Raw genomic sequence first — 19,702 nt, 5'->3', positions numbered from 1 at the left:
TGAATGCTTACATATCCTTTTCCAGATGCTTTATAGCTTTTTAATCTCATGGCTACCTTAACACTTGCACTTAAAATTCTTCTGTGCTATCAGGAGCATTTGGAAACTGTCCTGGACTCTTCTGGAGTGTCCGCAGAAAATGGCAAAACTAGTCGGTTCCCAAAACCGGAGCTGGAAATCCCACTGACACCTCTGCAACCTGATAAGATGGAGATAAAGCAGCACGGCAGCATGATACCTTTAGGAGTGAAAATGCCTAAGGCAAAAAAGAAAAGAAGTGATGACATGGATGAGGTATGACCTAGACCCAACAGAAAACAAAATATCTGATGCCTTTTTACCATTCTCATTTAAGCATTAAAAAAATGCTATTTCTACCTCAGTAAAGTAGTTGAAGAATTTAATCAATGAACTGCTTTAATGAACAAAACTAATAGCCAAGCTCAGTGATAATGGTTTAAGAGAAGGGAATTTCTCTTAACTCCATTGTGTAATTTCTTTGAAACCTGTAGACATAAATCAGCTTTTTAGACATCATGAGATGTCTAATACTGATATCTTAATGTCCTGTTTTTATAATTGAATGCTTATTTATTATTTGATTTACAGTGGAATAGTTACCACTAGAAAATACTTCCCTACTATTAGCAAAAGTGTTTAAAGTGTTCACTTTTGTGACATCAATTGTTCTTTCCAAAAGAATCATGGCTGAAACTTGTCTTATTTTCCCAGGATTTTGTGAAAAGTGAGAACACGAAAAATACAAAATCTATCATGGCTTTTAATTCACCCTCTGCAAGTGACGAGAAAATGGTTGGTTTTTGTTCTAGTTTTGAAGCTAGCTTGGGACTTCCTGTAATTGTGTGGTCACACGAAAGAAGCAGTGTCTTATCCTTATGTGTATACCTGAATGGGAATCTTACATGCTTATGAGCTCTTCCTATTAAATTCCATAAGCTAACCAAAGGGCAAGTCAGTCTGTCCCCAGAGCGTGTAATGGCTGTACTGTGTAATGATTTGGAGGGAAGGATATTGCACACTGAATAGTTAGGAAGAGAAGCTTTAGTGTATTATCGTGTGCTTTTGTAAGTGAAGCCCTTGTATTAAACTAAGGTTCATATAATTAATATGCATGGCAGTTATTAAAAACAGATGTTCACATGTGATAGCAGTATCCTTGGCATGGTCAGAGTATGAGTAGTAGATTTTTCCCATCTGTTGTCTTCTGTTTTGTATGTTTGTTTATTTTATGTAATTAGAACAGCTTATGTAAGAAACAACTCCACAGCTTGGGAGCTACTTTTAAAGAAACTACTGCCTTATTAAGAAACTTTAAGAAACGTATGCCTTGAAATAGCTGAGATTTTGACAACTCCCTAAAGGGTATAAAATTGTCTGCATTACTTGCCGTTGTGGTATCATCAGCATAATGAACAGAGGTGTCAGTAGTAAAGCTCAAAATGTCAACTTAAAATAACGTTGTACTAAAATGAAGTTTAAACAATGCTCTTGTTTCACATGTTCACATCTCTGTTGAACAGAAATCTGGAAAAGACTACTTCCTGAGAAAGCGAGTACATGCTTCAAGACTGACTAAAAAGAAGGATGAAACACTGCAAAAAGTTGGAGATTTTATTCAAAGCTCTCCTTCTATTATACACTCTAAACGTTGGTGTAGAATAAGTTTTATTCCATGTTTCCTAGACATTGTAGAATGGCTTGTTTCTGCTGTAGGCTATTAATGTATGTGTTCTTAGACTTCTCTGCCATGTTAAGTTGTCCTTTGATTTATGTAGTAAATGCATTCATTCGTCTCTTCAGAGATTCATTATTACATTTGTGAAAACCTACAAGTATACAGAGAAAGTTGGTTCTGTCTTGTGCTTCTGTCAGCACGAAAGTTAGGCCTGTTGTTTAACTCCTGCTGAAGTTTCTGACTTCCAGCGACTTCTGAGCCATGATTGTCTTTCATACTCCATTTTAATGCGTGCTTTAAGCTGCCGTACCTGAACCTATAAACAGTTTCAGCTATAGAAGCAATAAAGAACCTCGATGAACAAATACAATTTCTGAGTATTTTCACTTAAATTTTACGTGTCATTTATAAACCAAGTTTGTTACGAAGCTTTTTTTGCATTCAGTGATTTAAAGACTCACAAAACCAGTAAGTTGATTGGTTTATGTATCAAAACAAATGTCTTCTAGCCAAGAAGCTGATGTCAGCAGTAAGTTCTCCTAAATCAAACGAATCTGAAAGTCTCAAAGAAGGAGAGACCAAGCCAAAACAATGCAAAAGGAAGCTGTATTCCACTGTCGTTTCTGGCCCTCTAGATATACCTGCTTCTTCGGTAAGCGATTATACTGTAGTCTTGGCTTAAAATAAACTACTAAGGAGTCCAAACAGACTGGAGGTTTCATCTATTTGCAGGGGGAGGTTGAAAGTACTGAGGTATTTCTTTATTCTACCAAGTCATTCTTGTTGGTCTTCCTGCTGTTCTGTTTTATTTTGTCCTCAAAGATCTCTGTGTTTGGCTGGCTTACAGTTTACTAAGTAGGTGATGTAGCAATCATGGAGATGTCTTCTAATTTGGAATCATAGATAATTTCAGTGTGTCGGAGTGGGATTATTCTACTACACGCTTTTCTAGAGCACAACTTAGACAGCTTTTTAGGTATGCTTAAACTATGATCTCCTGTCTAAGCCAACTTGCAAAGGATCTGATGTGCCAGTTTCATGACTCTGTCGGCAGCTATTGTGCTAAGAACATTCTTGCTCTGTTGGAACTGCATCTTTTAATTATATTAGAGTCCTTTTTCTGTTCAGCATAGTGATCATTTGCCCATACTGTAATATCCCTCTGAATTTTTTGATGATTTGACGAATGATAGGGGCAGAAACCAAAATGTTATATTTTTTTTGTTAGAGGATGAAGAAGATGAGACAATTTCTTTTCTCACTGTAGTTCTGAGAACATGGAACTGAACCGAGAACTGAAATTCTGGGCAAGTCATAGCTACAGGGATTGAGGCTAAAAATGTTTTCTGAACGCTTCATGTTTCACAAAACAAGTATTATAATACTCTTTTGAAAACAAGTATTTCAAAATGAAAGCTGCCTTCAGGCTTTCCTCAGATGTGTGTGCTTTTTTAAGATAAACAGGATTTTGTACATTCTCCATATTTGTTCCTTGTGATTAAGCTGCATTAAAATGATCTCGGTATCCCATAGTTTTCTGAATAAAATATAATAAGCAAATTCCATTCTGAAATCCATTTAGGGGAAGAAATATGTTTGCGTGGGTCAAGAAGAGCTTGTCAGTCTTGTGTGAAAAGATGAGTAACTTTTGAAATGTTTTCTTCAGGAATCTGAGGAACAAAAGAAGGAAAGTGATCATCTGATCATCAAGCGACGGCTGAGATCCAGAACAGTTAAAAAACCTTGAAGAAGCATGTTTGTTCCCTTTTCTCAGGACATACTTTTATCGTATTATTAAAACTGGTTGTTAATAAACAGTAACAGTTACTCCGTTGTGTTCTTAAATTTGTATATAGGTGTACAGTGTCTCTCTGACAGTTTCAAACTGACTCCACTGAGGCTGAAATAAATACAAGCTTTCTTAAACTGGGTTTGGATTTTATTGTGGTTAAGGGTTTATTTATTTTTGTCTTGCCTCCCCTGTATAGGAACAGTATCTCTAGGACTGATTGCTATTTACCCATTGTGCAGTAATAACTGTACTTGTTCAGGATGGCCTGGCTTGCTTTTTTCACGTGACTGGTGTACTTAGCAGAACTCTGGCAGAGAGAAGAGCATGAATACACATTAATATTTATGTATACTTAATTTTTGGGCCTTTTTAAAGAATTTTCTTTGGAGAGAAGATGGTGCCAATTCCTCAGTGTGGAAGAAAGGTGCTTTCCCTCACTTGTGCAAGTTCAGCTTTAAATTAATAAACTTAGAAAAATAAACCCAATACATTTGGGGGGAATTCTAATATCCCAAATACTGTTCTCCCCCTCAGTGAGCTTCGAACCTTTAGATGCTGTTGGATGAATTAGCTGAAAGGTTCTCAGCTGGCAGTATGTCCTTGTGTTGTCTCCAAGTCCAATAGTTCCTATAGATTCAATTGCTCAGGAGGTAAAAACATGGATGAAAGCCGACTTGGGTGAATATTTGAGAGTTTGATGGGAGTGAATTGCCTTAAAAGCAGCTGGTGATAGAACAATATACTGATTGTATTTAAAAAACCCCACAATCGTACTATTTGTTGCTCTGCCGATAAGCTTTCTCCTTGCTTGTAGGCTTGTGAGATCCAGGTTTGCAGAAAACAATCTGTGAAAAATCATGGGAATCATGTGGTTTTATGCTCAGCAATCTCATTAAAAACTTGAACTGACTTTTAGAAGCTTTTCTCCATGGTGTTAGCTGGACAAATCTGCATGTGGATGTCAACATGGAGGCTTTTATTGACCTGGAGTAGAAAACAGCATTCGTACCTACCAGGTGAGATGGGCAGCTACTGCACAGGTACACAGAAGAAACTGATGGAAGCATAAGTACTTGAAATCACCCTCCCTCCTATTTATTGACCTATGTATGTGAATGCCGTGCATGAATGCCTCATAGCCAGATGTCAAAATGGAACAATGCTGCCTGAAGTGGTTGGTGACAATATGGAAGACGGTTCTGATTAGCTGCAGTTTGCAAATTACTTGCAAATATTTCATATCCAGAAGACTGCAATTTATCAGCCATGCGATATTGGAGGCAAAGTCATTGCAGGGGATGGGAGTGATCTACTTGTTCCAGAAGCTGTTAACAGAGCTCTCGTTGCTACTGGGTACATCATGATATACACTTAATTACACTACTTTTCAAATGGTATTTTTATTATGAGAACAGCCTCATTGCTGCCTGCTGCTGCATGGGAAAAGTAGTTGCACACTTGGTATAATTATATGTGGTTCTCTGCTGCAAAACTGACCTTTTACAAAATGTCACATGTGGTGTTTGGTGAGTCTCAGGCTTGCCTAATTTCTGTGCATTTTCGTAAGGCACAGCAAGTGCAGAAAACAGGTTGCTTTGTTTAGGGAAAAGAAAAACCAACCACAAATGTTTAGCTGACTTGCGGAATCAAACTCTATAATCCAGAGATGGGTTGTAAAGCAGGTATGTTTATTCCAGCGTTGCGCAGCGCCGGGTGCAAGGGGGAGAGCTCCTCCAAACCTGCACACCGACTTGTAAAGCCATGATACAGAAAGCAGGCAGAAGAAACATCCTTCAAATCCAGAAGGTAAACTCCACCTATTCATTCCTTAACTGGGTTAATAAAGTGCATGGATTTGCCACCACTGAGTGTATGCATTCAACAATTCTATTACTTGCCTTCAAGTGTTGTACCAAACTACAGCACTTGCTATCAAAAATTTTTGCAAAATTGGAGTCCAAACTCCAGAAAGTCTTCTATCCTTCTACAGTTATGTATCCTTATAGGGTACCACTTTACCCTGACTGGGCAATCTCTTGCTTTTAACTTCTATTCAGGGCTTCATGTTTGGCCCTGATGCCCACACCCCTAAGTGCATCATGTTTGATATTGCTGTGACTCCTGGGGTACAACATTGTTTTTCCCCATTTGTGCTAATGCCAGACTTACAGTTTTTAAACAGTCAATATTGTTGGACCCTTAGCTCCAGTTTTATTAAATTTCTTGCCAGAGCAACCTGGCAGGTACAAGAATTTCTGTATTCCTACTTAGTTTATATTTAATTAATCCAAAAAAAACCGTAAACCTTTTCTTGTTGGGCAGTAGCTTCTATTACTGTTACAAAACCATCTATGAGTAGTAAGAAGCACCCATATCCACCAGAAAATAAATCTCTTTATCCTGCTTCCCTAGATGCAATTTCCCGTTGCAGTTTGCACACTGCTTTCCTTTCAGTGGGGCGGAGCCCTCCCTGGGCACTTCAAGCCCCCACTCCCCCCACCTCTCCCTGAGGGGATCTCTGGGTCCTACGGCCCTATTCTGGCACCACAACAGTAACAGCTGTTATTATCACCAATTCCCTTACTATCTGTTTGTCAATCAGTTTTGTTTTGTTTTCATATCGTTCACCTCTTTTCAGTCCTGACATCCCTGTTATACCTTGCCAGTCCTTACTCCTCCAGCCTGTGTCTGTCCCAAACTTTCTCACTTTCCAAACTCTCATCATTACAAAAACTACTAACATCCTATTTCAGTTTCACCTCCTTCTCTCCAGGTGTCCAGTGCTAACACTGGGATTTCAGGTTTCCTACATCTCTGCACATGAAGGCTATTCTCACTTCCATTGCCCCCTCCTCCCCACCTCCCCCTTTTGCTGCTTACAGCAACAGTCTCTGTACCCGGCTCTCTCTCACTCCAAGAGTTCTTGCAAGGGGGGGGGGGGGGAAACAATACAGGGGGTTGCTCTCATACCAGCACACATAAACTCACTTTCTCTTTAACCCTTTTTCCTTTGTACACAATTTCACTATTTGTACCTTCAGTTACACTTTGACACACCCTCAATTATACTTTCTGTATACCAATAGCAATTACACTTTCTTATACCATCAAAGCAGTTTGTCCCATTCCCTTCAAAACCCACAGATCAAACAGTACAATTTTTCAGTTTCCACAAACACCCTTAATACCATATAACTTTCCCTTAGCAATCCATATCATTCAGTTCCTTGGGCTGTTCCACCCTTATCTTTATGGCCTTATTTCATGTTTTTCTTGATTCCCAATTTCATCTTTATCCCCTAGTTTTAATACAGTATTCTCAAAAAGTGGTACTGTCATCCCAGTTCTCTCTACCCCTGTTATCTTTAAGGCCTCATTTGTTAATTTGAGTCCTGACACCTTACGGGCCAGTGATGAACGAGCTGTCCCAGTATCAACTAAAACCACAACTTCTTCCCCCTCAGGTCCCACTTTTATATTTACCAGGGGGTCCTGATGGGACCAAAGTTTTGAAAGCCCCAGAAATTGATCTAATTGTTCTGCTACTCTTATAGAATCTTCAATTAAAGATTTCATTTCCTTCTTAAAATTTCTAATTTCTCCACTAGTGAGTGGGGAGTTTACATAGCATATTTGTCCTTGTCCCAATGGGACCTCCCATAAGGGGTACACTGAGGTGCTGGTACAGCTAGTGTCTGGGATAGGAGAAATTTTTATGTCCCTTTTACATTGTTTTAATTCTCTCCTGAGCCCAGCATGCCCCTCTTTTCTGTGAAATGTCCCTGTGTGCTTTACCATTTCCTCTTACTGGGGCAGTGCCTGTCTCCCTTTGTGCTACATTGGGGTTATATGGGGGGGAGATTCTCAGGAGGGTCCCATTGATTAGTTCCTTTTTCTAATTCCTCTCCTTCCTGGTCCGGGCCTTTTTCTTTTTACTAATAACAGGCTGATTTCTTGTATCCAACAGGCAGCATATTCTGATTCCTCCTTTGAAAAGGGGTTTTGTTCTTTACATATAAATTCGAGATCTGACAAACCCAACCTTCATCAGATCCATATTTTGGCCAAATATTGATTTTCCCTGTAGTGGATCTCTAGGCCATATCTAACACAATATTTAAACATCTTTTCTCTATCCTTTTTCCTGGTTTTGGGATCATTTTAACCCGTCCTCCAACTTATATACTAACCACCAATGATTACATTATTAGATGAGGGTGTTCTTGCTTAGAGTCCCTCCCGGTTCCCCAGCAATATCCCTCTGATATGCCAATGTACATCCTAAGAGATTTTCTTAGGTATCTCTTTCCCTTATGTTCCTACACACACGAGGAGGGGGAGCAAATGTTCAAAAACAAATTTTGTAAAGTTAACATGTTAAAGCAGAGGTAACACAACCCTATTGTTTCTCTAATCTGGATCATTATCACATTTAAACCGCTGTATTTTCTACAACAAAAGCAACAGGGTCTCGGTACTAATTGTGGTTTGCCTTTTGTGGGCTTTTACCCCGCAGGGTCATCTGCTTCTGTCTTTAGTGAAAGGACTCTCCCTCAGCAATCCCAGACCCTGGAGGTTGATGAGAGAGTCTGGGGAATGGGAGATTTCCCTTTAGTCGGGGAAGAGGTGGTCTGTGAGTGCCTAGGAAACATTAAGGTCCATAAATCCATGGGACCTGATGGGGTGCATCCGCGGGTGCTGAGAGAGCTGGCGGAGGTCGTTGCTGAGCCGCTCTCTGTAATCTATCAGAGGTCTTGGAGAACTGGGGAGGTGCCTGAAGACTGGAGGACGGCCAGTGTCAGTCCAGTCTTCAAAAAGGGCAAGAAGGAAGACCCGGGTAATTATAGGCCGGTCAGCCTCACCTCTGTCCCAGGGAAGGTGATGGAACAGCTTGTTCTGGATGCCATCTCCAGACAACTGGGTGATAAGGAGGTTATCAGCAGTCCTCAGCATGGGTTCACCAAGGGGAGGTCATGCTCGACCAACCTGGTGGCCTTTTATGAAGATGTCACTAGCTGGGTGGACAGGGGGCGGGGCGGTAGATGTAGTCTACCTTGATTTCAGTAAGGCTTTTGATACTGTCCCCCATGACATCCTTATAACAAAGCTGAGGAAGTATGGGATAGATGAGTGGACGGTGAAGTGGGTCGAGAATTGGCTGACTGGCAGAGTGCAGAGGGTTGTCGTTGGCGGTGCAGTGTCTGGCTGCAGGGCTGTAACTAGCGGCGTCCCCCAGGGGTCTGTGCTGGGTCCAGTCTTGTTCAACATCTTCATCAACGACCTTGATGGGGGGATAGTGACCACCCTCAGCAAGTTTGCTGATGACACGAAGTTGGGAGGATTGGCTGATACACCTGAAGGCTGTGATGCCATTCAGCGAGACCTGGACAGGCTGGAGAGCTGGGCAGTAAGAAACCGGATGAGGTTTAACAAAAGCAAGTGTAGAGTCTTGCACCTGGCTAGAAATAATTGCATGCACCAGTACAGGCTGGGGGAAGACCTGCTGGAGAGGAGCTCTGCAGAGAGGGACCTGAGCGTCCTGGTGGACGACAGATTGACCATGAGCCAGCAGTGTGCCCTTGTAGCCAAAAAAGCCAATGGCATCCTGGGGTGCATTAAAAAGAGCGTGTCCAGCAGGTCAAAGGAGGTGATCCTCCCCCTCTACTCTGCCCTGGTGAGGCCTCATCTGGAATATTGTGTCCAGTTCTGGGCTCCCCAGTACAAAAAAGACAGGGATCTCTTGGAAAGAGTCCGGCGGAGGGCCACTAAGATGGTGAAGGGCCTGGAGCATCTCCCCTATGAGGAGAGACTTAGGGAACTGGGTCTGTTTAGCCTTGAAAAAAGAAGGCTGAGAGGGGACTTGATCCAGGTCTATAAATATTTGAGGTGTGGGAGCCATAGTGGTGAGGCTGGTCTCTTTTCAGTAGTGCGTGGGGATAGGACTAGGGGTAATGGGATGAAAGTACAGCATAGGAAGTTCCACACGAATGTGTACAAGAACTTCTTTACAGCGAGGGTGACGGAGCACTGGAACAGGCTGCCCAGGGAGGTGGTGGAGTCTCCTTCTCTGGAGATATTTAAGACCCGCCTGGATGCCGAGCTGTGCAACGTGGTGTAGGGAGCCTGCTTTGGCAGGGGGGTTGGACTCGATGATCTCTAGAGGTCCCTTCCAACCCCTACAATTCTGTGATTCTGTGATTCTGTGATTCTGTGATTCTGTGATTCTGTGATTCTGTGATTCTGTGAAGTCACCTCACCACCCAGGCAGGACCGCTGAAATCAGTGGGGTGCACCTCTCCTGTCCAGGAACCCGAAAGAGGTGATAATAATCCCAGGCCAGCAATTGTAGTATTGATACGATGATTTTATTCAAAGTCTTTGTTAAACAAAGAGGGAAGGAAGGGAGGGGTGCGCTGGGGGGGGGAATGGGAGGGGTGGAGGAGGGTTGATGTCAGACTGTGAAATCAATTTTTTTAATCTTAATTCTGCTCCAGAAACAACATCTGATTCCCATGCTCTCTGCTTGGTATTTTGTCTTTTGATGCAAACACGTAAGCCCCATTGGTGCCTGGTTCAGCAGTTCAGCTTCCTTTGCGCCCTTTGCCTGGTTGTAGGGAAGGTGGCAGGCTCTGATTCAATGAGGGTGTTGTATGGACACAGTATTTATCGCCATGTATCCAAAGGTGCAACAGTTTCTGGAAACCCAGGTGGGATCCTATAGGTGATGGTTCTCTCGCCACCAAGCATCCAGTTGCCAGCAGTGGGTGAGTTCACTGGGACTTTGGGAATGGGAGGTGCCAACTAGCAAGCCTTCAATATCTGCTACTAAAATCAGACTTGGAAGCACGTTACACGTGGGAAATACACTTGGTGCAGGAAAGGGGATTTCCTTAGCCATCAAAAAAAGATGAAACTGCAGATCTATCAACAAAAATGTAAGCACGTGACACTTGACTTGGCGGGTCTGTGGGAAGGTCAGCTTCTCCGTGTTTGTATTTCAGCCATCATCCTCCACACTGGAGAGGATTTATCCGCTTGGCTTGCTTAATTGCAGCACGTTTCACACGCGTGGATAACCTGTGCATATTGCGTCACTACCTCTGTGGCCTGAGGTGGTGCACCAGGCTGGAAATAATGCCTTCTTGGGGTTGTTGAAGCTCTGCAAAAGTTTGCCAAGCAAAGTTGTGGATGCTCCATCCCTGGAGGTGTTCAAGGCCAGGCTGGATGGAGCTCTGGGCAGCAAGACTCTGTGGGTGGCATCTCTGCCCGAGGCAGTGGGGCTGGGGTTCTGAGTTCTTCACTGTCCCTTGCAAGCCAAGCCATTCTATGATTCTGCATTTCTATGATGTAAGCACCAGCCCCACACAGCCCTGGTGCAGTGCATCACAAGAGCAGCAGCCTGCGGGGAGCCGCCACCCGGAATCACAGAGATGTGAGGTCACAATGCCCCATCCTATGACTGTGCTGAGCTCCGTCATGAGCTCACAAGGCCTGGCCGCAGGCTTGGCTCAGTGCGACACTCACTGTGGCTGCAGCGGTGGTGTTGGAAGCGTGGTGCAAGTGTGGGGGCGGCCATGGACCCTGCCCGCCTTGTCCTCTTCCTCCTGTTGGTGGCCATGAGTTTTCAGGAGAGCTGTGCTGCTCCGTGGCGAGCACGGGGAGCAGGTGAGTGGGTAGAGATGGGACCCAAACTGAGCAGCGCTGGGAGCAAGAAGTCAGGCTGTGTCCCCACGGCCCTGTAGTACACTTGCCTGGGGCCTGCCTTCCATGGGGGTGTTGCTGGGTAGGGGGTGATGGGCATCTTCTTCCACATAATCTGTGAGAGATGTGGCACGTGGCCCGGAGATACGCTGCCAGGTGCCAGCCTACGGGTCATCCCGTCCACCCTGCAACTTTGGAAATCATGACCTGAGTTATTCTCCACATCCAGTTACTGAGGGAGAAGGAGATCACACCATATAGTGCATATAAGTGGGAACTTCTCTCATCTGTTCTTGATTCTAGATGATGAGCTTCGTGCTCCCTTTCCGGATGCTCCTTTGGATCCGGACTTCATGCCTGTGCCTGGGGGACAACCCAGGGGTAAGTTGTGAGTGTCTGTTTCCTTGGAGGCTGAAACGTTCATGCTCTCATGGTTTACCTGGGTGCAATTTTACTGGAGATCCTCTCCAGGTCTTCCAAGCCTGTTTGTGCCTGGAAGGGTTTGCACAGATGAGCCATGAGTATTTTTTCTCTCGGAGAGCTGCAACATTTCAGTGGGAAGGTTACCGCTGCCCCTCTGCAGCTGAGGGAGCCCAGACCTTTGTATTTGGGCTGTGGCATTCCCCAACCACCGCCAGACCCTACAGGTCACTCAGGGAAAAGGAGGCCCCCACATGTGCCGGAAGCTCTCCTCACCTGTGTCTGATCACACTTGTGTCTGCAGGCCCTGTCCCCTGTATGCTCTGCTACTCAGTTGATGCTGTAGTGTGTGACTAAAACTTTTCATGGGTCTTTGGTTGCAGAAGTGCCCCCAGTGTGGGCCTTGCCCGGTCATCGGTTTCCTCCTGTGCTGGAGCCCAGCTGGAATCCCAGCAGTGAGTACTCTGTCTTCACTGACTTGGCTGACTCGCCGCTGATCTTCAGATCTTCATGCACATGATATTTAACTTCATACATTCTGTTAAGGTCCGGAAAGAGAAGAGGATGAATCCAATCGAGGAAAATACTCTCAGGGCTCATCCCGTCTCCTGAAGCGACTGCTGAAGGAAATGGAGAAGGCAGAGCGTGGTGGGTATACTTCAGTCTGTTCACTGTGGGACCTGGGAAGCTGAGGTGTGATATAGAGGTGTGGGCAGGCTGTAGCCTGCACAGCAGGAAGGGATGGGTCAGAGCCGTGCTGCAGCCGTGTTCCATGTATCACCTTGCAGGTGCTGTCAAGCACCAGAGCTGGTCTGCTGCCAGATGGTCTGCATCCAGCCAAGACCCAGAGGCAGCTGCTCCCCCAGCACAACCATTACTTGTCAGAGCTGCTTTGTGCAGTCGTTGGCACCCAGATGGCAGCAAGTGGCAAAGTGGCAAGCGCTGTGCTTCTGTTCATCCAAAGCCCTCCGTGCAGCTGAGCAAGTTCAAGGCAGGAGGAGCGTCCTAAGCAGGGTTGGCTGCCTTTGCTAATGCTGGAAATGAGGTGGAGATGCTAATTCTGAAGGCTTGGACTGTGTGTTAGATCTTGGATTTCAGCCTGCAGCTACCTGGCTGTGACGGGCTGGTGACAGCACAGTATGTGAGGGCCTTGCACAGGAGCTGATTTCTCAAGAGGTGTGAGGGAGTCAGCATTGTCCAATAGCTGGGAGGGCCCAAATGCCCTTGGGTAACAGAGGGGCTCACAGTGTACTTGGGGGGGGGCCTGGACTTTACCTGAGCTCGGGATTGGAGAAGCTCAGTTTTCGATGAGGGCACGTGACATCCCAATCCTACTGCCCTGCTTTCTTTCTAAAGGAACGGACCAACAAAGTGAGAGGGATGCACTCCAGGAAGGCGGATATCCTACACTGCCGGTCCCGGATGTGCTGCAGGAAGGCGGATATCCCACACTGCCCGTCCCAGACAGAGGAATGCAGGCAGCACCAACCGGCATGCCAGGTAATTTCTGTCCTATGATCATACGGTGTCACGAACCAGAGTCACTGCGTGCCTGCAGGCTCTTGCGGCCAGCTCTTGCACACCAGGTCAGCAGCCAGACCTGAGCGTGTGAGCATAGAGCACATGTAAAAGAAGCCAGGGGTGGCTCTCTGAAAATGGCTGGCCTTCGTGGGGTGTGGAGAGTTGTTCCAGCAATGTGCCAGGGAAGGTACTTGCAGACCTCTGTGACCCTGCTCAGTTCCCACCGCTCCCAGATCGCAGAGTTTGCCCTTTTGGAACGAAGCCACCTGAGGGTGATGAGCAGGGTCTTGTGTGGTAGGAGCCTGCAGGAGTGTTTCTCCCCTGGGCTGGCTCTGGCTGTGCCCTGTGCTGGCTGAAGCCTGACCTTCAGCCTGGGGGGCGTCCCACAGGGGGAGCTCAGGACACACATGCCGGGAAAAGTGTGAGGGATTCTGCTCTGTAGCTCTCCCCACGGACCAAGCCCAGACCCCAGAGTACAGCCCCAGCTCTCGGCCCAGAGGAGGACACGGGTAGTGCCTGTGCAGCCTCTCCATACCCAACGAGAGGTGGAAGCAATCCTTCTTGTCCTCCGGTGCTTCGGCACCAGAGACGGAGGCACCCACTGACAAAATGACCTCTTGGGTCCATGAAGCACACTGAGAGATTATCTGTAGCGCAGCTGAAGGTAACGTGGGACATTGTCTCATTTCTTCCAGGGATGAACACAGGCAAAAGCACAGAGGCTGCTGCTCACACATCTGTGCGGAAGCGCCGCATTCCGATGACGGTCTCAGTGATGCTGCTGCCTGCGCTGGTGCTGGCTGTTGGTACTGTGATATGGGTGCTCAAAAACTACCTGTGAGTTGGCCTTTCCCCAGAACACCTTATTGCTGCATTTGGCAATGAAGCATTTGTGGTGCCAGGATCCTGGACGGCCAAATCAGCCGCTGGCAGTACACTGCCAGGACTTAGGTTGCAAAGTCTTTCAAGTTTCCCCTTATTTCCTGTCAGTGAGTAGTGCTTTCTGAAACTCATTCTCACAGAGCACGCAAGAGGGAAAAGAGAGCAGCAGAAGCAGCAGATGGAGCTGGGGAAGGCAACGAGACAGACTCTGACCCAGTCAAACAAGAATCTCCGTAATAGCTCCAGTCCGTTCCATTCTGCCATTGAAGAGGCCCGAAGTCTTCAAGGTCATCTGGAAAACCAGGAGCTTGAACTCAAAGTCATGAAAGAGATCCTTGGGAACAGTCCTGAGTGCTGCCTTCTGTCAGAGGATGGCCCTGAATGTGAGAGCAGAGCTTTTGTCCTTCATCCTGCATACTCCAGGACAGGTATCACCAGCAGTTTGAAGATTCTTAGCTCGACACAGCTACATTCCTGTTGAGGGTCCTAATGAGGACCCAGAAAACGAGCTTCCTCTGACTGCCGGACAATGCGTAATGTCTTTGGAGATGTGGGTGAGAATGGCTGGTTTCAGGGAGAGCTGACAGATGGCACAAGAGGACTGGTCCCTTCCAATTTGGTTGCGGAGCTTTCAGATGATGAACTGGATACACCTGGAGATCCTGTCAGAATTCCTGCACTGCTCCATCTGCAAGACTACCATTGCTCCACTCAATGGAACAACTCGATGTTGAGCAGAATGTGGTTGAGCTCCTTCGGGAACTCTCTGAGGCGACTGACAGCGGAACTGCATAGCTTTATTGTATATTAAAAATAACCAAACAACTGTCCCCTCCCTCTCCCTTCCCCTCGCACCCCTACACCCCTCCCCCCCCCAACCCCCCTCCCCCCCAAAAAAAAGACAAAAAAAAAAAAAAACCCTAAAAAACCAACAAAAAACAACCCACCCCCAATAAAACAAAAAACCAAAACCAATTAAAATCTCAACGCTGTTCTTTTTCTGGGATACACTGAGGTGACGCTTCTTCTAGCTTAGACTTTGCAATGAGTTTGTGTCACGGAGTTCTCTCTAGAGCTCACTCGGTGACAGTGGGAACAAACCCAGGGAGAGAAGGAACAAAGAACCTCCCCTCTCTAACAGCGCGGCGCGGCGCGGCTGAGAGGGGAAGGGAAGTAAGATTGCGAGTGGGTCTAGGAGGGAAAAAATGAAAAAAACCAACGATCTGAGAATGAACAGCAGTTTAACGAACCCAGTGACACTAAACAACAACGATGTTGCAGAACGGCGGGAGAAAAGCAGACGACCACACCTGTCATTGACATGATCAGTGAATCTCGTTTATTCCTTGGCTGCGTGTACCTTTATAATACGGATAATTAGCTCATACATATTGCAAAAGTGGAGCTCATCATTGGTTCCCAATTACATACCATCCCCGAGTATCTTAACAGCTTGTTGTTATCAACTGAAAGATACTCCCTTGCTGAGTTCCCAGAACCATGGCTAGTTTCTCACCATCATAAGGCATACTGATGTTCTCACTGTCCTTGCAGGTGTTATGGCTGCTTGATTAACCGCACCGTGTTTACGACCCTTCTCAGCTAACTAGCTGTAAAAAACACTCTCTACAGGACCCCACAGATTACCTTCAGAATCCAACAGTTAGTTCTGTTTCCTTTCTGAGTGCATAACAACCTGAGCAAATGAATTGAATGACGTGGTTTGTTAGTCTGGTAAAATCTCTGCTGTACACTGGAACTTGGTCCATTTGTAAGCAGGACTTCGTCCATCTCTGCAGGACAGCAGAAAACCCTTTGTGCTAATCATGATGCCAAGAAGCAGAATGCGGCAAATGGCAGATGATCCAACTGCTTCAGGTGTTCATTTCCTTAAAACTGCGAATAATTTTGGACTGAGAGTTTGTAAGCAGAATGGAGCTCTTAAAGCTGTCAGAGATTATTTCTGCACTGTTCAATTCTATCTGCCTAACATACATAGGATCTCAGAACTGCATTGCTTGAACTGGTGGAACTTGTTGAAGTGAACTGGGATGAGCAAGTTTTAGAACTTAGTCAGAGTGCTGTAAAAAATGGATAATCTCATGAGTATTAAGGTACAGGATTGCTATTTCTGCACTGAATTTGTTTTTATTTTACATGGCTGTGATCTGAAAGTTGCTTGAAACGCAGGCACCTAGGCACTGTTGTGTAACTGAATTTCACACATGATAGGTCCTGCAATATCCTGGAATCTAAAACTCTGACTTGTTTTAAGTCTGCTGCTTGAGTATAATCAGGGTCATAGTGTCTGTGTGCAGTGTTTCTTTCCCTGTAATGCTCCACATCATTTCATTTTGGGAATATTGAAGGAAATGGACTATGTGCCATAACTGTTGTTAGAACAAAGTATGTCTGGTGTGATCTTATGCATAGGTTCTGTAACTGCTCTTCACAGCTCAGGTGTTTGACCTTCCTTTTGGTGAAGTGATGAAATACTGCTGGTTTCTATTTGTGCTTCTAGGCATCTTGAAGCTCTTAGGAATAGAACAATTGTCTCCAGTTCTTTTCAATGATATCAGTAACAGCTCGAGTGCTGCTGCCCACTAGATAGACCCAAAGAAGCGGATTACAGTGAAACAACACACGAGCTGGACCTGCACGAGGATCACTTTCAAGACAGTGGCTCTGTTGCTTGAAGCCTATTTGCTTCTTCCTGCCGCCACTCTATTACCAAGTATCAACAACCTTTCATGATTCAACTTGCAAACGTTTGACACTAACCCTTGTGTTTCTATGCCTTCCTAGGTGATTCGAGCCCTTGTCAACCCCAAAGATCCAAACCAAGTAGTGATGTGCAGTGTGTTTCCATCAATGGAGAGTTCTTATTAAGCACGAATTGCTGCAATTCGGATGACAGCCTTCCACATGGTAACAGTGATGGACACAAGGGGCTCATCCACGTTCATGCTCTCATATCTCCTGGCTCTGCTGAAGCTCCTGACCTGAGCCTGCCAGACACAGCAGTCACCTGCCTGGATTGTGACCCAGCGCCTTTGCAGTGCTGCCCATCCCAAGCACAGCCCGAGTGCCCCAGCAGCAGCACCACCATGCAGGAGCAGGTCAGCACCAGTGAGGTGAAGCTGAGCATCTTAGATGGGGACTTAGAGTCAGGCTGCCAGTCCCAGGCACCAGGCAGCAGCACAAGCTCTGAGCCACTCTCATCTTGACAAGAGGAGTCCCATCTTCACCCCTGACCTCTCAAGCCCTCCTGTCTTTTATTGAATAAAGTCACTCTCATGCTCAGTCATCGCCTCGACTGCATTCTGAGTCTTCAATCACAGGGATTGGGATGAATGCAACAAACAGCAAGGCAGCTCAGCTTGCAATGCTATGGCTGTGGGGTTCGTGCAGGCAGAGCTCTGGGTTCCCATTTTGGCTGGCTTTGGGATGTCTGCAGCAAGATCTCTACCATTTTGTATGGGAGCAAATAATCTCTAGCATCCAGGTTGCTGCTCATGATAATCCCAGTCTTCCTGGCTGTTGCTTTGTGATACTTTTCAAAGCCTTCTGATACTCTTTGATGCCTTGGCTGCTCCCTAACACCTCTGTCCTCCTGCCATGTTGACTCACATCTCCCACTTTTAAGCTGGCTTTGCAGATCATCTCCAGCCCTGTCATCATCACGCTGCAGCAGGAGGTGCTCACCTGGCCCAGTGTCTGGCAGTACTGCTTGTTCTGCAGATGAGCAGCTGCCTCCTCATCTCTTCAGCTACAGTAGTTTTTCTCAGGGCAGTTAGATGCAGTCATGCTCCTCTGGATTTGGTGTGTTAAATCCATGCTGCATGGCAGCAGTCAGTGCAATACAAAGGTGTTCTGTGTGCCACAGCATTTCTCCAGGGGCTGCCAAAGGTAGAAGCACAACACAGCACCATCCTTCTGACAGTAATGTCTGTGAGTGTTAGACATGTGAGCACTGCATCATCCCCAGCGTGTCAGTGCTTTTCCACACCAACCTGACTCTCACACTCTGCACTGAATGTAACTCTGCTCTTGTGGAGACAAATGCTTTCTGTCACATCCTCCATCCCTGCAACCATTTGCCGGTAGGCAGCTCTTGCAGAAGAATCAGGCAGCAGAACCTTTTGCTCACCCTACAGCATGCAAATGCTATGAAAGCAGAAATAACCTGGCGTGCTCTGGGTCTGCAAGGCTGCACAGATGGGAGAGGTAGATCGTGTTTTTGCAGTGGAGGTTTCCAGTATTTTCAGTATATAGTGTAGGCCCTAACTGAATGTATAACCCTCTTGTAAAACAGCTGTATAAGTAGTTTTTGCAACAAGAAAGTTGCTGAACAGAGTTAAGTTCAGACTGGGGGCATTCTGACATGGGGAGAATTGAGACAAGCACAAGATAAATATGCAGGGTGGGTAGAGCCCAGCACAGGACAGAATGAATGTACTGACTTTTGGAAACATTGCCCTTCTCTGTCCGCAGAAAAGTACAAGGCAGACCTAAAAACAAGAGGTTGGTAATTGACCTTATATGGAAATGAATCCTAGCAACAGGCTCGAGGAATCTGTGAGCCTGTGATGCTCAACCAATGAGAGCCATGAGAGCATCACCTGCAGTGGGTTTAGGGCATAGAACAGAATTGATTTCACTGACTGGTGTGCAGTTTCTCCCTTGCCAATAGGGGATGTGCGCGCAGTATTGCAATAATGAATAAGCACTGCTGCTATCGCTGCCATCTTTGCCTAACTAGAAATCTTTGACTTTGAGAGTTTCTCACACAAGGGGAGAAGGTAAGAAAGTAAAGAGGCACAGAAAACTAAGGGAAACTGCTCTTCTTATCTATAAAAATTGATACAATTGATGCTGTCATGCATTTTTTAATTTATTTTTAATTTTTGGCCAATGTCAGTTAGATTGTTTTAAAATATCCACACCCCAAAATCTGACTACCAAGCAAATTTAATGAAAATGAAATGCAGGTGAGTTAGTGGAAAGCACAAGGCCATATTATATTAGGCTCTAGCAAATTTAGAGGCAGTCACTGCACGAAGAGGTAGATCTGAGTTGCACATTATATGATTCCCACAAAGATTAAGGAAATCTGAAGCTTTCAATATATTTTTTTTATTCTTTTCTCATTTCATTTTTTAAACACCTGACCCAGACCCCAACCCTCACAGGAGCTGTAAAGATAACAGCAATAACCCGCAATGTAACTCTAATCCTAACCCTTACCCTGATTCTAAAATCGTCTCTAACTCCAAATGTAACAACAAAAATGATGCTAGAAGTTTGTAGCAAAAGGAACCTTTAACCTGATCATAATCCAAAAAACAATCATTAAGGTAACGATAATCTTTACCTTAAAAGTAATATTAATCAGAGCCCAGATGATGCCTGCATCCAATCAGAAGCATGCTTTGTATTATTTAAGAGTTGTATTTTTTCCAATGAACTCTCTCTATTATCACTTTTATAAAGTAACAGAGTCTGTTCTTTTTCTCCTGACACTGTGCCTTACTCCTGACATCCCCTGGAAATGACCCAGATAGGGCACCATCAAAGTAATGCTAATAGTAATGTCAATCCTAAGGGTATCTCTAGCCTCAGTGTTAATGGGACGCTAACAACAATCCCAACAGCCTTAAACATTCTGGTGGTGTGAAAGAGGTGCTGCC

At 45.3% G+C, this 19,702-nt stretch overlaps 1 protein-coding gene across 2 annotated transcripts; it reads left to right on the top strand.

Moving 5' to 3' along the window:
- The first annotated feature begins 214 nt into the window (after window positions 1–214).
- Window positions 215–3,622, top strand: LOC146755818 (kinesin-like protein KIF20B). Of its 2 annotated transcripts, none has more exons than XM_085525286.1 (4): window positions 215–294; window positions 1,542–1,668; window positions 2,206–2,348; window positions 3,363–3,622. In XM_085525286.1, the coding sequence occupies exons 1-4, from the start codon at window positions 232–234 to the stop codon at window positions 3,441–3,443; spliced, it is 414 nt and encodes a 137-aa protein (XP_085381412.1). In that variant the 5' UTR covers window positions 215–231; the 3' UTR covers window positions 3,444–3,622. The 2 variants fall into 2 exon arrangements, with proteins under 2 accessions (XP_085381412.1, XP_085381413.1); XM_085525287.1 differs by lacking the exon at window positions 215–294 and adding an exon at window positions 719–813.
- Window positions 3,623–19,702: the final 16,080 nt, after the last annotated feature.

Source organism: Coturnix japonica, chromosome 30 (assembly GCF_054131305.1).
Source record: "Coturnix japonica strain WE chromosome 30, WE-NBRP24, whole genome shotgun sequence".
Lineage (NCBI taxonomy): Eukaryota > Metazoa > Chordata > Aves > Galliformes > Phasianidae > Coturnix > Coturnix japonica.
This window is presented reverse-complemented; position numbering and strand designations above follow the sequence as displayed.

Excerpts from the sequence above, each read along its gene's own strand:
- LOC146755818 (XM_085525286.1), top strand. The coding sequence starts at position 232 with ATGATACCTTTAGGAGTGAAAATGCCTAAGGCAAAAAAGAAAAGAAGT. Across the intron at positions 295-1,541 it reads GAAGTGATGACATGGATGAG|AAATCTGGAAAAGACTACTT; the intron begins GTATGACCTAGA and ends TCTGTTGAACAG. Across the intron at positions 1,669-2,205 it reads TTCTATTATACACTCTAAAC|CCAAGAAGCTGATGTCAGCA; the intron begins GTTGGTGTAGAA and ends AATGTCTTCTAG.